Below are 16,835 nucleotides of genomic sequence, written 5' to 3' on the forward strand. Positions count from 1 at the left end.
AGGGGGCTGGGGACCCAGAGAAAAAAGGTCAAGTGAGAGAGGGATGCCCCCTCAACCTGCCCGGTGACCGGCGGGCAGACTTACGTCTCCCCCACTGCGGCCCAACAATTGGGCACCTGCTCCCGGGGAGGGCCGGAGACGGGAGGGTGGGCAGGGGGCCGGGGCGGGGCCGGGGGCCGGGGCGGCTCGGGCAGCCTGGCAAGTACCATCGTGGTCGAAGGTGCCGGCGAAGTACCTTAGGGAGCCTGGTCCAGAGCGGAAAAGCCTGGTCAATGGGGTGGCCAGGGCTGGAGAGACCAGGGGGTTCATGTGTCCAAACTTGGGGGGGAGGGGGGTTGCACGATTGTCAAAGCTGGGCCGAGAGCTGGTCCACGTGGATTCAGGGCTGGTCCTCCGCGAGGGAAGGGGCGAGGACAACCGTGCTCCGGGAGTGGTCCCCGGCGTCCCCGAGCCCCCGCTGCCTGTGCTAGCGGGCAACAGGACGGTGGGCCCCGTGATCGGCTGCATGGAACACGGGGATGGCAGCCCAGGGACCCTGAGCCGCGCTCCCCACGCCCGCGGGAGGCCGGCCCCGGCTCAGTGCATCTTGCCCAGCTGGATCTTCTTCCAGGCCTCGGAGGCGGTGAAGATGCAGGAGTCCAGGATGCCGGCCACCGTGAAGGTCCCGCCGATGATAGCACAGATCTGGGGGCGACAGGGGAGAGGTTAGCCGGCACCCGGTCACCTCGGGCAGGAGCCGCTGCCCTCTCCATGGGCGCTGCGGCCGGGCAGGGGACAGGAGACTCATCCCATGGGCGTGGGGCTCAGGCCCGGGCTGGAACCTGGTGCATGTGGCTGGAATCTCGAGGGGGGGTACTCTGACGCGGGGTCTGAAAAGGCCGCAGAGGACAAGGAAACAGCCCGGGGCAGGGGTGTGGTCTGGATGGACGAGAGCAGCACAGGAGCCCCTTGAGCACACAGGGGGACACCAGGGTCCAGCGTGGGGCCACCCCCTATGCCCAGGGTTCCACTGAGCAGCCTCTTTCTGGCAAGAGACCCCCAGGACCACCTCGGCCCACGCAGACACCCGCGACCGGCACTTGCTGGACAGATGGGTGGGGTCATCACCTGCACAAACCTCGAAGGGAGGGCCCGGTGTGACTCTCAGAGGGGCAGAACAGGCCGGGTGGAAGCACCCCCATGGCGCACACAGGCTGCCCCCAATCTCGCCTCCTTGCCAACAGCCGCCACGGGTCAGCACCCAGCCAGCAGCGTCCCCCAGGGACCCCACCCGGCAGGCGGCCCCTGTTCTACCTACTCGGGAGCCAGGAAAACAGGGCACAAAGAGGCAGGGGCATCTGCTCCCAGCACAGGCAGCCGAGAACTGGGGGGGGGGGGGGGAAGGTATCCCCCAACTCTGCCCGCCCCACCTGACTGTGCACAGTGGCCCTGCTCTTAGCAGGCGATGGGACTCCATGTCACGTGTTCGCAAATTTCTCTGGCCAAAGTCTGAGGGGTGGAGGGTGGGAGAGAAGGTTCTAGAAGATTCTAGAAGGTTCTAGAGGGAACCTGTTTATGGGACTGCCCCAGGAGGACCCTCAAGAGACAGGGATGAAGCTTGAGGCTCCTGCATCCAATGGGTGGGCGCTCTCTCTCTCTCTCTCTCTCTCTCTCTTTCTCTCTCTCTCTCTGCCTCCCTCCCTCCTTCCCTCCCGTCCCCCCAGCCCCTATGAGGGTCTTTTTCCTGTGAGGGGTTTTTAAAGGGATTTTCCCCCTGGAGCACCTACTGAGGTGCTTGGGTGCTGTTCATGAGAGCACTGGGATGACCCCAGGGGACCCCTGGCCATTCTGAAGTCCCCCATGGCCCCCAGGCCTGGGAGGGAGCCAGGAGCCAGAGGGCTGGCAAGGGACAGGGTGAGGGGACCAGTGTGCACTTCAAGATGAGATTTCCATGCCGTGAGCTCAGCGGGGCCGGCCAGGCAGAGACAGAGCAGGTCTGTCTGCAAGGTGAGAGGGGGCAGCTGCCTTCCAGCAATAACAGCCCGAAATCTGAGCCCCCCAAGGGAGGGGCTGGGGGCGCGGTGGGCGCAGTCAGGAAGTGTTTGCAGCCCGCCAGGCCCCCTGCCAGCCTGGAGCATGATGCAGGAGGCACTTTTCAAGGAAGATGACGGTGGGGAGCTGGTTTATTTCGGTCGAGTGGATCAGCTGATGGGAGAGACTTTATACCGCAAAGTGCTTTCAGGGCCTGGATCAGAGGACGGGAAAATGTGACTTAAGTGCAAATTCAGAGAAACACACTCTCTCTCTCTCTCTCTCTCTCTCTCTCTCTCTCTCTCCCCCGCCATATTCACCAAGGCTGCATCCGGAGTCCGCCTGCATGAGTCACACACACCTGGCGCCCACTCTGAAGCCCCTTCCACGGGCGCAGCACTGATGGACATGTGAGGAGGGGGATGACCAACGTCCTGGGAGCTGATGCTGAGCTGGTCCCCTGGGTGGGGGGCTCCTGTAGCCCCCAGCTGAAACCCCTCTGCCTCCTCAATGGCCCTGCCACATATGTGGGGTGAGAATTCTCAAAAGCAGCCAATTCCAGCGGCCTGCCCCTGGGGGAGAGGCAAATCTGAGGGCCGGGGGGTCCCTGGGGAGGTCACTGAGGACCCACCCACCACTCCAGCTCCCAGCCCTGGGCGCCCCCACCCCAGGCCACAGTGCGGGACACCGAGGACACGGAGGCAGGCGGGCAGACGGATGGACAAGTGGTCTGCGAGCTCAGGAGAGTGTGGCCGCGTCCCGGGCCCCTGGGCCGTGTGGAATCTGGAGATTTGCCTGCACCACGTGAGGAGGGGCCAGGCGAGGTCAGGGGTCAGCAGCTCCCCAGCCACGGGGCCGGGCCCAGGAGCCTGAGGGAGGAACACATGTGAGGAAAATGGAAGATGAAGCCGGGGCCAGCCAAGACTAGCCGGCACGGCCCCCTGGGCTCGATCCGGACACCCACAGGATGCCCCGAGTCTGCCAGGGTCCGAGAGATTGCTCAATGGTCCCTGAGCACCGCTGGGGGCGGACACCTCCTCAAAAGGATAAAGACAATGCTTGGCGTCATGGCTGGTCCATGGCGGGTGCCGAGCCGGGCTTTCCCGTGCAGAGACGCGGTGTCGCTGGGGAGGGGTTGGGGTGCTTGGGGTCTGCTCCTGGCTCTGTGCTCAGACACCTACCAGGCAATCGCCTTCACCCCTCTCAGAAGGGGGAAAGGATGACCAACCCCCACAGCCCTGGGTGGGACGGCTGAACCCCTCCTCGGCAGATCCACCACCCGCCCGCACCCTCCCTGCCCTGCAGGGAAGGGGTCACACACAAGCCCCCCCATCCTTGGGTCGGGGCTGGGTAGGGGGGCCATGGGCCTGGAGGAATCCTTCCGGGGATGAAGGCTCCGAGCCTCAGGTTCTCTGCTTGGAGGGTGGCCGCCCCCTCCACGGCCCAGAGGCCCCAGATGACCCTCCAGGCCGCCTGCCCGTACCCTAAGCGTCCCCGGCCTGCCTCTCCTTGTGCAGTCAGCGCGGCCTGGAAAGCTCCTGGGATGGGCCCCATTTGCGGAAAGAAGTAACGACCCGATGGCAGCGGAGGCCGGCGGCGGCAGACAGGCTGGAGCCAAGGATGAGAACACCCGCGCCGGCCGCCAGCCCCGCCTGCTGCACCCACAAAGGCCCCCTTCTCCGATGCGGGAGGCGTGGGGGGACGCCCTAGAAAGGCTGGGGCGTGGGGGACGCCACCAGGTGGGGCCAGTTCCATCCGCACCCCCTGCCTCTCTTCCTCCCGCAGGGGGCCTGGAGTCCCCCCTCCCCTCTGCCTGCTCTTTTGACAACTGCAGCCCCCTGACACCCACCTGAGCTGAGCCCTGCTGAGTACCGGCTTGTCCCGAACCCTGCCGAGCGCACAGGTGGGGACATGGAGGCTCAGGGAGGAAATGAGCTGCTGGGTCCCCCAGCCCCGAGCGGGAGAGGGTGACAGACGGCGCCGAGACCTGGGCAAGCGTGCGTGTGTGTATGCGGAGCTGGAGCAGCGAGGGTCCTCGTGCCCCCAGCCCAGTCCTGTGCACATGGACTTCACATCTGGCGTCCTGGGCGCCGGGCAGTTCCCCAGCCCCCATGGGACTGCGTGGTTTGGGGCTGGCAGGCGCCTGCCAGCTCCCACCCGGAGTGATTCCTGGGCATGGCACCCGAGTACGCCCTGAGCACTGCGAGTGGCCTGCAAACCAGCCAAGTCACCAAAGTGATGATCCGAAACGGATGCTTGGGCCCAGCCTTGGTCTCCCCGGGAGCTCCGCAGTCCTGGCCGGCTGTGGGGGACAGGCAGGTAACTCTGTCATCAGCGCCAGGCCCCTGACCCTCTACCCTCTGGGGCCAACAGCCACAACCAGGGGCCCATGGCGGGGGCAGTTGGGGGGTTGACCTGGCTCCCGCTGTCCAGCGGGTACAGGTCACTCCTCCCCAGCTGCTGCCCTGGGGGTGGGCAGGAAGGTCACGGCCATCCCAAGGGAGGCAGGGGTGCCTGTGGGGCCGTCCGATCTGTCACTGGCACCCGTCGGCAGAGGGGGCCCAGGGGCAGGTGGCGGGGGGGTCCTTTGCGTGGTGTCCATACCACCTGTCTAAGGAGGGCCTGGGGTGTTTCTGTGAGAGCCTGAGAGGCCCCCTGCCTCTGCCCCCCTCCTCACCCCTGCCCACAGCTGCCCCAGGCCCGTGCCCAGCCCGCGCCCCCGAGGAATATTTGCAGGCGGGACGCCGGGGCTGGCACACAAGTGCTGCCGGCTGCAGAGTGAGAAAGAGGGGCCGTGGCAGGTGTGCCCTGCCGGGACGTGTGCGTGCAGGAGTGTCCGGACCACCCACCTCTGCCTCCTCGCTCCCCAGGGGCCCCCTGACGCTCACCATGACGCCATCTGCCAGGGACAGCTGGTAGGCTCGGGGAGGGGGGGCGGCCCCCAGTTGCTGTGGTGCTGGGGTCTCCAGAAAACATACAATGACGTGTCCCCACCATGAGGCCTGGCCAGGGTAGGGGGACGCAGAGGGGACGAGAGGCTGGGGCCACCCTGGACACGTGGGGTGGGAGAAAGGCCGGGACAGGGTACGGGGCCGCGTCCATACCCTTCGCCTGGAGCCTCCTCTTCCTCACATTCTAGAGAATGACCCTGGGGACCCTCAGGAAGGGAGATGAGGTGCCTGGGCACCCACTGGCTCAGAGACTGTCTCCCACGTATGTAGTGACTGGCTACGGACTGAGCCCGCACCTGGGGCCCGAGAGCCCCCTGCAGAGCCCCCAGCAGCACCCAGTATCCCCTGGGAAAGGACAGCGCCCATTCCCCGCCCTCACTGCTCTGGGGGCTGCTCGCCCTCACTGTGCCGAGGAGGGAAGCCGGGACCCACAGCCCTGAGCCGGCCCGGGCCCAGCCCCCCTCTCCGGTCACCAAGTCCCCTCGCACGGCGCTTCTCGTGACCACACCCTTGCACGCGCCTGTCCTGGAGACGCTGTCCGCGCCCATGTGCTGGGCACTGGCCTTGGTGACAGATAAAGATGATAGAACCTTCTACCTATCGTTCGTAGAAGGCAAGGGGGAGGCAGTTTGGGCCCCTCCGGGCTTCGTTCGGGGCACTGTGCAGCGGCCAGGGCGGGAACGCAGGTCCCGGGGAAGCACAGCTGCGCGGTGCCAGGGCTGGAACCGGGCTCCCGGGGAAACAGCTGTGCTCCAGCAGCCATCAATCAATCAACCTGGCCCCAGGCTTTTGCTTTTTTGGTTTTGTTTTGGGGGCCATATCAGGCGATGCTCGGGGCTGACTCCTGGCACTGCCCGCCTGCTACAGTATCTCTCTGGACTGACTCTCCCTCCCCCCGAGACCTTCCCAGACTCCGAGCAGGAGAAAACACTCGTGAGATGCTGGGCGTGGGAGAAAACTGCCCTCACGGGAATACTGCCCCCACATGGCCATAGACAGTGGCCAGAGAGGAGAGAGGACAGGAAGGGCAGAAAGGAGATACCCAGTGGGGTGGCCAGGGTGGGAAGACAAATGAGATCTTCAGTTCCCAGAGCAAAGGAGGGTCCTGGGGGCCGGAAAGGGGGCCCAGGGGTCAGGCGGCTCGCCCGGCACTTAGGACACCTGGTGCCATCCCCAGGAGCACGCAGGGTCCCCCCGAGACACCAGGCTCACTCCACCAGAGCCAGGAAAAGCCAGAGGACGGCAGGGTGCGGCCCAGCCCCTGCCCCCCAAACCAACACCCTACAAGCAACCAAACCTGGGCCCAAGCCACAGCACAACGGGGAGGGCATTGGCCCTGCACGGGATCGAGCTGGGATTGATCCCTGGCACCCCATAATAGGTCCCCCGAGCACTGCCAGGAGGAATTCCTGAGTGCACTGCGGGAGTGGCCCCCACACAAAAAATGACCAAAACCCCAACGGAATCAGAAGAGAAACTGCCGCAGACGAAGCCCCCGAGAGGCCCTTAGGGGGAGCTTCCGGCCACTGCCCCGCCCGCCACTCACCGTGGTGATGAACCGGTACAGCGGCTGCCGTCTCTCCGTGTACTTGACCGTGATGGGGCTGAGGTCGTAGCGGAACCAGATGGCCGGGATGATGCGGCCCGTGTGGCTGTAGGCGACGTACTCCTGGGGCAGAGGGGAGGGCTGAGCGGGCGGAGGACCACAGCCAGGCCCTTCAGCCCGACCCGGCCTCCCGACAGTGCATGGACAGTGCACGGGGCTTGGAGAGTGGATGGGGGACGGGGCAAGGGCACATGGGGGGGTTGCACGCCCAGCAGTGCTCGGGGCTTACTCCTGGCTCTGTACTCAGGGATCACGCCCAGTGGGCTTGGGACAAACCCTAGTCAGCCGCGTGCGGGGGAGTGCTCCCTGCTGGATGCTAGCACTGGCAACTCTTCTCTGTTTGCTCCTCTCATCCGCTTGTGTCTGGGGGCCGTAGGAGCTCAGGGATCACTCCTGCCGGTGCTTAGGGATTAAACCCAGGCAAACCAGGTACAGTGTCTTATCTGCTGCATTAGCTCCCTGGTGCTCATTCTTCTCTTACTTATTTTTGGGGTTTGGGGCTTCCTCCTGGCTCTGTGCTCAGGAACCGCTGCTGGCAGTGCTCCGTGAACCATATGGGATGCCCGGGATCTAGTCCAGGTCAGCCATGAGCAGGCAAGTGCCCTTCCCACTGGACTATGGCTCCGGCCTCTCTTCTATCTCGTTCACAGCGGGCGGGGACTGGGAACACACCCTTGGTGCCTGCGGATCAAGCCTGGGCTGCCTCGGGCAAGGCAAGCGCCCCACCCGCTGTCCTGTCTCTCTCAGGCCCACATACTTGACTCTTCTGGCTGCCGGGAAACTGACCACCAGAATCAGGAGTTTAGGAGCAGAGCTGTGAGGGTGTGTGTGTGCGTGTGTGGGTGTGTGGGTGTGTGGGTGTGTGCATGTGTGTGCATGTGTGCGCACGTGTGTGTGAATGTGTTTGCGTGTGTGCGTGTGTGTGTATGCGTATGTGTGTGTGTGCGCGCGCGTGCATGTGTGCGGCCACGCCAGTGACTGGGGCAAGATGCTCATGTCCAGAGGTCAGAGGCAGAGACACCAGTGAGCCCCAAGGCGTGCTGTGTGGGGCGGCAGCTCTGCTCTTTCTCCCACACCTCACAGCCCATTCCCCTACTCCTGACCCTGACAACCACCTGGACTGGGCTGAGGGCAGGGCTGGCTAGAACCGCCCCAACTCCCACCCGCAAGGTGCCCCAGTGCTGCAGGCCTGCCTGCAGTGCCCGGGCTCTGCCAGCAGAGGGCACCTGCGCCCGCGGCGGGCGGTACCTTATTGGCCACAGTGTACTGGTAGGAGAAGCGCTGGCGGCCGCTCATGTCCTCGTACACGGTGGGCACGATCTTCAGGATGTAGTCGTGGGAGGCGAGGGCTGTGGGGAGGACACGGCACGCTGAGGCAGGGCCCCCAGCAGCTCTCACCTCCACCCGGCCGCGGCTCCTTCCCCACACCCTTGGCACAGGAGTAAAGACCAACACACACACACACACACACACTCCTCTCTCACACACGCACACACAAGTCAGAACACACACACACACACACACGATAAGTCAGAATTTTCTGGAAAGACACCCAAGGACCCATGAGCAGCCTTCACTTCTAGGGAGGGAGGCAGGGCTGGCCAGCGCACACCAGCCGTGGGAGCAAAGTGGGATTCAGCTTGAATCCCTGGGGGCCAGGGACAGAGGGAAGGTGCCGCCTTGCACAGTAGACCTGGGTTGGATCCCCGGCACCCCACGGGGTACCCCAAGTCCTGCCAGGAGTGATCCCAGAGCACCGCCAGGTGCGACCCAAAGGCTGGAGACAGCTGTCCATCTGCGTGGTCCCTGAGGGGGCCCACGGCTGCTCCTGCCACCCCCCCCCCCCCCATGGGCAGGCGTTACTCATCCCCATGTCCCAGAAACCTTCACAGAGCGGACGGGGCGAAGGCTGATGCACGAAGGAGTGGGCCAGGGAGTGATGGGTCCGAGGCAGGAATGACAGGACTGATGAATCAGCTTCCAGTAAGCATGAGACCGGAAGCCCCCCAGAAGCGGGTGGGCCCCCACCCCCGAGAGCTGGGCGAACCTCCCCAGGGCCTCGGGGAGCAGAGAGTAGCCGGACAGCCAGCACCGGGGGTCAGAATCCTGGTGCCCCCTGGCCAAGCCGGTTCCGCATCCTGGAAGGGGTTTCTAAGAGGGCAGGCAGGGGTCAGGGGTCGGGGGGGCACGCAGCCCCCGCCTGCTGTCCCTTCCTGAGCGGCGAGCCCAGCTCTGCTGAAAACCTGGGCAAGCCTGCGGCCACAGGGCCAAACGAGGTCCCTCCCAACAAGCCACTGACCCCACCCCACATGGGAAGTGCTGGGGTCGCAGGGTTGGTCTAGACCGGGGAGCCCCAAGGCGCCGTGAGCACCACTGACATCTGCTCCCCCAGGCCCTTTGCTCATGACGCCTCAAGTCTGGCAGCCTCAGAGAGCTAAACGTGGATGAGGAGCGGCTTTTTATTTTTATTTGGGAAGGGGGTAAATCTGGGTTGGGGGGGGCGGGGTGTGGGGAGGCAGAGGTTGAAGCAGGCAGCCCAGTGGTCACACCTGACTGCGGCACCAATGCCCACCCTGTTCACTCCCAAGAACTCATGCGTGACCTGTCAAATCGGCAACAGAAGACAAGGACAGCAGGGTACACCGAGCAAAGACTGTGCAGAGCAACCCCGGCCAGGGGACTCTGGGGCTCAGTGTCCACCTGCCCCACCATCCAGGAGGGCGGGGGCGGGGCAGGAAAGCCCAGGGACTGGACTTCAATCAGGAGCAAGGCAGACACCAGACACCAGCCGGGCTCCCTGGGGACAGGGCAGAGGGGCGTTCGGGCTGCGGGCAGGCTACATACGGTTGGAGGCGAGGCGGTCCGCTCCCCCAAGGGCATTGAAGGCCCCGTGGACATTCTGGACCTGCAAGACGCAAGGCGGGGACAGGCTGCAGGGCGGGGAGCCGGCCTCAGGAGTGTCCGGCTGCCACCAGGCCGGGAAGCAGGAGGCAGAGGCAGACAAGACTCAGGCAGGCGAGGGCATCTCCCTTCGAGGTCTCGAGGTCGTCCCACCCAGAGCCCAAAGGGCCACAGACAGCGGGTGAGCCAGACTGGCCCCAGGTGGGGCCGAGCCTGGCCCATCCCACACAGGTTCAAGTATGGTCCTGGGGCTCTGCTCATCCTGAGAAACCCCCAAACCAGTGGGGGGCTGGGGACACTAGCCCCAGCTTCGGGGGACTGGGGGAGACAGGCATCAGGGTCCAGGGGTAGAATGTCCAGAAGAGAGCCCCGGACAGCACATTCGTGACAAGGACCGGAGCACTCACCACAATGGCCGGTGAGTGGGGTGCGGAGCTGAGGGGTCACACATGTCTTCCCTGAACGAGCCCACACCTGTGACCCTAGGCCCCCATCCTCCCCAGTCACCCGTGGCCCTCAGCCCTGCGGGAGGGAAGGGGAGCTGCCCCCCCGACCAATACCCCCAGGGCTGTGTGGGAGGTGGCAGGAGACACCCACCTGCAGCGTGTCCCCAAAGGAGAGCTTGTGGATGACGTGGGTCATGTCCGGGTTCTGGGGCTGGGCCGTGGCACTGTGCGTGGACACGTGGAAGTTGCCGGGGACCTGAGGGTAGTGGAGGGGACAGAGTCGGCTCGGCTGCCCTGGGCCACGCGGTGCCCATCCTCGCCCTGGGGGGCAGACAGCGTCGGACGGGGGCGCTAGCACATGACTCAGGGCAGAGGCTGACAGGAGGCGCCTGGCCTGCGGCTGGGGCGGCTGACAACCCCCGGGACCCCTGCGCCGCCCGGTCCCAGTCCCGCAGAGGGTTGGGCACAGCCCCTGAGAACTCTGAGTCGACACCCACGCCCTCGCCATGTTAAAACACGTTCGGGAGGGGAGCTGGGGTCGCCCCCGGTGGGGCTCAGGGCTCGGTGCGGTGCTGGAAGCAGCACCAGCAGTGCTCGGGAGGAGCGTAAGCTACTGGGGACCGACAGTGCTCGGAAGGTGTATGAGGTGCTGGGGACTGAGCCCAGGCCTCCCTCATGCAGCCTGTGCTCCGCCCATTAAGCTACCCTGCCGTCCGGCCATCAAGTATCTGTGTTTTGTGAGGTGCGGGGGGTGAACACCAAACGGGGCTCCAGAGACATGGGTCCTGCTGACAAATCCTGGCCAACGTGCAGTTCAATGCCAAGGCCCAAAGAGCAGAGCTGCTGAGACCACCCAGGGCACCCCAGAGGGTGTGGGGACCTTCCTGGTCACAGCCAGCAGCAATGCTAATGCTTGGGGGCCAGTGTAGGTGCCAGGGAGCAGAGCAGGGCCAGCTTCCGGCAAGGCACTGGCCTCGGCCCCTCACTTCTATCTCTCTGCCCCCAACAGAATTTTTGGTGTGTGGGGGAAGGAGGGCACACACAGCTCTGCTCCGGGCTTACTCCTGGGGGGCTGGGGGGACCACAGGGAGTCCAGAGACGGAAGCGGGGTCCGCCACGTACAAGGCGAGCGCCACACCTGTCTCCCCGGGCTCTGAAAATTTCACAGTTCCTCCCGGAAACAGCACTGGGCATCCAGAGGCCGCCGTGGAGGGGCAGAACTCGGTCCCCCGCAGCTGGCCGTGCCCCGAAGTCCGGCCCCCTGGCTGTGCGGTGACCCGCGGTGAGCCAAGGAGGTCCGTGGAGGCTGAGTCAGGCCCCGCTCCCGCTCCACGCAGCCCGGCAGGTGCTGACTCACACCCACGCAGGAGCTGAGCTACGGGGCCTGCGTCAGTGTCTCCACGGCGGCCGGCAGACGCAGAGCCAGAGCCGGCCTGGGCGGGGGGTGCTGGGGGGGGTGCCGGGGGGGAGGAGCAGCGGGGTAGGTGCGCGTCCTTCCCGCCCCCGCTGAGTGTGCAAGATGGGGAAGATAGAGGATGAGCCGGCTCCAAACCCCGCCAAGTACGTCAGCAGGACGAGCCGTGGCCCCAGGCTCTGTGAGCACCCTCGGGAGGTGCCTCCACCCCTGCAGAGAGCCGGCACCACGGGCCACAGCAGGCCACAGGCCAGGGGAGGGGCCAGCACAGGCTTAGCCCCTGCACTAGGACGGAGCCTCTTTGCACGCATCTCAGTGTCCTGGGGCTGAAGCCCCTCCCCGCAGGAAGGGCGGAAGAGGGGGCAGGAGGAGGCCCCAGGGACCCCCGCACCACAGAGCACTGCCAGGCCCGACACAGAAACAGAAATGGGGGCGGCTGGAGGGAGGACAGTGGGGAGGGTGCCTGCCTTGTTTGGAGGCTCACGGGGACCCCTGAGCACAGAGCCAGGAGTAAGCCCTGAGCACAGCCAGGCAAAATCAGAAGAAAATAACAAACATACAGACAAAAAAAACCTGGCTGCAGTGTGAACGTGTGAGAGAAAGTGCTCGTGGTGGCGCTGAACGGGGCCCACGCGGAGCTGGGGAGCTCATCCATCAGGATTACTCTGGCTGTCTCTCTGTCCTGCGCCAGCGGGTTCACAGGGGGCGGCGGGGGGAGGAGTCTGCGGACCCCGAGACAAGAGCATCCCTGACTCTGTCCGAGAAAATCCCGCTGAGGCCGGGGGGCTCCAGACACTCAGGGCGGCAGCACCCCTACTGCAGAGTGGGGGTAATTCCCATTTCGGGCAGCGCCATCCTGGCATTGCTACTGTCGGCCCTGGTGCTGCTGGCGCCCAGAACACTCTCCAGAACTCTGGACGTGCACCTCGGCCTCCAGGATGACACTGCCCCCTCCCCAATACCCCAGTCCCCAGCCCCATGGGGGCTGCCTGTGGGAAGGGCAAAGGCTTCACTTAGGGCTCCCCCGATCCCAGCACCCCCGCCCCCCCAATCCAGCGGATCCCAAAGTCTCATGGACCGTCCACCCCGGATCTGACCACCGCCTCCGCCAGTGCCCGGGACCCCTGCTCCTGAGCTGTTCTGGAGGGTTCTGCTGCCTGAGCGACATTCTCTGAGTGTGTCAATGCGGCGGCCACCAGCTGCAGGTGGCACCTGGGATGAAGGGGTGGGGCTGACCTGGCCTCCCTTCTGTCCCCCCAGGCCCAGGGATACTGGACAGGCCCTAGGGATAGTGGACTGGCCCAGCGACGCCCACTGCCATGCTGGGGTGCAGGTTAGGAGACAACTGACGGCTTCCCTGCTTGGGCCCCTCATGGGGGCAGGGAGAGAGTGCGAGGGTCACGGGGCGGGCCTTGTTGCTGGTCCTCAGCCCTGCACTGAATTGGCTGCCGGCTTGGCCAAGAATCACCCGTCGGGGGCCCCTGAGCCCCCACAATGGCTCTCCAGCACAATCTCCATGCAACTGATCCCAGCCACCCGTCTACAGGCCAAAATCTCTGGGCATTCTCAGAATGGGGTGAGCCGAATCCCCCCCAAAGACTCCCGCACAGGAAAAGCCACAGTGTCCACCACACACGCCACCTTGCTGGCAGAGAACGGTCCAGTGCCACATCTGCAAAAGAACGCGAGGCCGCAGAACTCTCCCGGGCAGATGGGTCCGGCTGAGGCCACGGGGCCTTCTCGGGATGGGAGGCAGAGTCCCCTTCCTGCCTGGAGGCCACGCCCGGCCCCCTCCCACACCCGCACCGCAAACCGTTGGGCCGCCAAGTGGCCCCAGACCTGAGCTCCCGAACACCTCGGCTTTCCCGGGACTGCAGCGAGTCCCACGGGAGCGGCTGAGACGCCTGGCGGCCCAGAGCCCGGAGAGGACACCCAGGGCCCAGTCAGCACGGCGAGAGACAACAACGGTCTCTGTGATGGCGGCCCCACAGCCCCTTTTCCCTGGGCGGCAGCGAACGGTGCAAAGGAAACCTGTGCCCGCAGGGACAGGCTGGGCTGGGCGGGAGGGGGGGCACGGAGCTGGCGGCACGGTCCCTGCCGGAAACAGCTCTCTTAGGAACGAGGCAGTCAATCACGGCGTGGTAATAATAAAATAAGAAAAAGAAAATAAGAGAAACTAAACTACAGGCACAAAACTGCCGGTCAGGGTGGCGGGTGGGGGCCGGGGGTGGGAGGGGCGTGGGGACGTGGTGGAGGGGTGGGGTGCCTGAACCCCAGCCGTCGACACGGCCTTGGGAAACACGGCTCTCCCGCTGACCCGGCGCCGGCCGTACCTTGTTGATGCTGAACTGGCCCTCGAAGCGGCAACCGGCCCCACTGTTGAGCGGGATCTTCATGGAGTTGTCAATGTGGCCCACCTCGTGCCGGCCCATCTCATCCTGGATGTCCAGCCCCACCACTGCGGAGGCCAGGAGTCATCACGCACGCCCCGCGACACCACCCCCGCCAGCCCATGGACAGACGACAGGGGGGTGGGCCTCGGGGGCAGGGGGCGGGGGTCACAGGTCACAGAAGGGGAGGCGGAGAGGAGGGAAACAGAGGGCACACTGTCCATTTACAGAGGCCCACGCGTGCAGGGGAGACCCTGGAGCGGGGGGCTGAGGGCCGTCTGGATCCTGGCAGTGCCGGGGGGACCTGGGGCTCCTGCAGGCCAGGCCTGCGCCCGACCTCGCCTTTCACCGGCTGCGTAACCCTGACCAGGGGCCATTAAGCCTCCTGATGCCTCAGTTTCCTTCTTCTGTCCAGGGAGGGCGACCATGAATCCTAGAGAGATGCTTCTCAGAAGACCACGAGAGCCAGAGGGGGCTTCTCTAGTCCAGGGTCTGGCGGGCACAGAGGCTCGCACCAGGCCTGGGCACTGGACAGCCAGTGTGCCCTGATGCTGGCACAGATAGGAACTGCTGAGCTGGGGACCGTGGCTCGCCCTGGGGTCTGTGTCTGTCTGCATCTATCTGTCTGTCTGTCTGTCTCTCCCCTCCACCCCCCCCCCCCCCACACACAACCTCGCCTGAGCTGAGGACAGCAGTGATACTAGAGTGGGAGGATGGAGCTGCAGTGGGGTGCCACGGGACAAGGAGAGCCACGGGAGGTGGAGGACCTCGGGAGGTGGAGGGCCACGGGAGCGGGAGGTGGTTCCCCCGAGCACTCACATTCACAGTGCAGGTTGGGCAGGCTGACATTGAGGGTGACGTCGATCTTGCCCCCGCTGTCCTTGTCTGGGTCATCGACGTACAGCTCGTTGACACTGGGGGAGGGAACAGAGAATCGGGGTTGGGGGACCCCATGCACGGAAGGGGGCCCACCGGGAGCGAGCCGGCCCGGACAGGGAGGGGCAGGATGGAGAAGGTGAGCGTGCGGGCCCGGCAGGACATGAATCTCCTGGGGGCTTTGTTCAGGGGAGGGCAGTGGGGCGGGGGGGGGGGGGGGGTATTTTTTTCTGTTTCCTGAGACCCACCAAGCAGTGCTCAGGGCTCACCACTCCTGGCAGGGATCGGGGTGCGGGGAGCAGGGGTGCACTGGCAGACCTGAGGGGTAGGGCCACTGGGAGGGCGCAGCCGGCACGGGCTCCCTGAGGAGGTGATGGGGTGAGGGTGGGGACTCCATCCCCCTGGGGAGGTGGGGCCTCGGATGATGTCACCACCCCTAATCCTGTGGAGGTGACCTCAGCCAGGTGAGTCCAGGTGTGGGGCCCAGGTGAGCTCATGCTTGGGGGCAGGGCCAGTCTGTGCATGGAGGGGCAGAGGCGGTCCCAGCTACGTCAGCTAAGCCACAAGCCAGCTAAGCCAGCTAAGGCCACTAAGGGCCCTCCCACCTCCTCTCTCATTCCTCCCTACCTCTCCCTCCTCCTCCCCTCCCTCCCTCCCTCCCTCCATCTGGCCCTTCCCTTCTCAGGCCCAGCCTGGCCAGGCCCACTGAGCCGGCTCCCAGCTTCTGAGGAGATGCGTATGCCAATGGGGGCGGGGGAATGCACTGGGCGCTGGCGGGGTGGTGTGAGGGGTCCCTGAGCAGTGGCCAGGTAGGGAAGAGGTGGATGAGGCCAGGAGTGGGGTGGGGAGAAGCTGGAACACCACGGAGGCCCCGAAACTCTAGCTGAGCCCGGGGAGGAAAGGCACCTTATTTGCTTTGAGAAGAGCCTGGAATAGTTCAGATTCTTGCCCAGCTGCTGCGTCACGGAATGGAAACTCGCGCAGTGGGCCCGGGGAGCGGGCGGGAGGTCAGGGTGGCACAGACGACCCTCGGGGACCCAGGAAGCCCGAGCCCCCAGGGAGCGGGTCTCACCCACCGTGGCCATCTGCCAGGCCCCACACTCCCGGGGGCTTTCACCAAATTCCCTCACCCGGCCCCAGCCCCTCCCCCCAGGGGACTCTTCCCAAGGTATAAGCCCACCCAGCCCCTCCTGGGCCAGCCATAGACCCTAGCCCACCTCCATTCAGCCTGTGCCCAGGACCGTCCCGGGTGCCCAGAATGGGGAGGGGGTTTCAGGGGGCATGATTCTGGGCCGTCTCTGACACGGGCATCCTCGAGGGGTCCAGGCTGTGGGCAGGGCCCATCCGGAGCGCCTCAGCATGCAGGGACACCGAGGGGCACACGCACAGGGGAGGGGGGTGCCAACCTGCCCCTCGCCACCTTCTGGTGGTCTCTGCCTCAGTCTGGTACAGCCAAACGCGCCCCCGCCAGCTGGGAGCACCGCTTGAGGAGTCAAACCCAGTCCCACGTGGCGCCGCCCCACATTCTAACCCTAAATCCCCAGGGCCAAGTGGTCCAAGCAGAGAGCCCAACAGGGGACCAGGCTCCCCGCTCATGGAGGGGGCTGATACCATGTTCCAGGGGAAACAAAAGACCTCAACTCGGAGCCCCCTAAACAAACAGGCCCCCTCCCCGCCAGCGGGCAGGGCCCGGCTAGTGTGAGGTCATGGCACCGTGGGCCAGTACTCAGGGAGCCAAGCGGCTCCAGCCCACAGTGACCTCATTTCCTTGGGAGGGACAGGAGGGGTGGGGGCACAGGCCCGCTGCGGTCACTACACCAGGCAGGCCCAACCACCCCCAAGAGGGGCGCCACACCCGGCCCCTCACCGCGCACACAGGAGCCCAGGCACAAGTCACCCGGCTGTGTGTGTGCGGTGTGCGTGCCTGGCTGCCTGAACCATCCTGGATCATGGTTGCGTGTGTCTGGGCCCTGCAGGACCACGCACATTACACGGAGGGGCGGAGGCAGCCCTGGGTCAACAGAACAAGGGGAGGGTGTGGCCCACTCAAGTCACAAGCTCCCATGATGCCAGGACCTGCTGTGGGGGCCTGGCCCCAGCACCCCGCCTCACCTGGGGCTCAGCTGACTGAGGAAGGCTTTACCCCATGACGGGGGACCTGGGGGGCACGGGTGGAGCTGGGGCAATGGTCACCTTCCCTCCCTTCTCAGGGCTCTCTCTCTCACACACACACACACACAC

The 16,835-nt window shown here is 65.4% G+C and overlaps 1 protein-coding gene across 1 annotated transcript in view; it reads right to left on the bottom strand.

Annotated features, from left to right (window-relative positions):
• Nucleotides 1–538: 538 nt before the first annotated feature.
• Nucleotides 539–16,835, bottom strand: part of ERGIC1 (endoplasmic reticulum-golgi intermediate compartment 1) — a 38,708-nt gene continuing 22,411 nt past the window's right edge. Inside the window, exons 4-10 of the mRNA XM_056112366.1 lie at nt 14,538–14,632; nt 13,662–13,786; nt 10,066–10,170; nt 9,412–9,472; nt 7,816–7,916; nt 6,508–6,630; nt 539–684 (exon numbers count right to left, since the gene is read on the bottom strand). Coding sequence (XP_055968341.1) covers nt 577–684; nt 6,508–6,630; nt 7,816–7,916; nt 9,412–9,472; nt 10,066–10,170; nt 13,662–13,786; nt 14,538–14,632 — 718 coding nt within the window. The 3' untranslated portion in view covers nt 539–576. The remainder of the gene's footprint in view (nt 685–6,507; nt 6,631–7,815; nt 7,917–9,411; nt 9,473–10,065; nt 10,171–13,661; nt 13,787–14,537; nt 14,633–16,835) is intronic.

Source organism: Sorex fumeus, unplaced genomic scaffold (genome assembly GCF_029834395.1).
Source record: "Sorex fumeus unplaced genomic scaffold, SorFum_2.1 ptg000017l, whole genome shotgun sequence".
NCBI lineage: Eukaryota > Metazoa > Chordata > Mammalia > Eulipotyphla > Soricidae > Sorex > Sorex fumeus.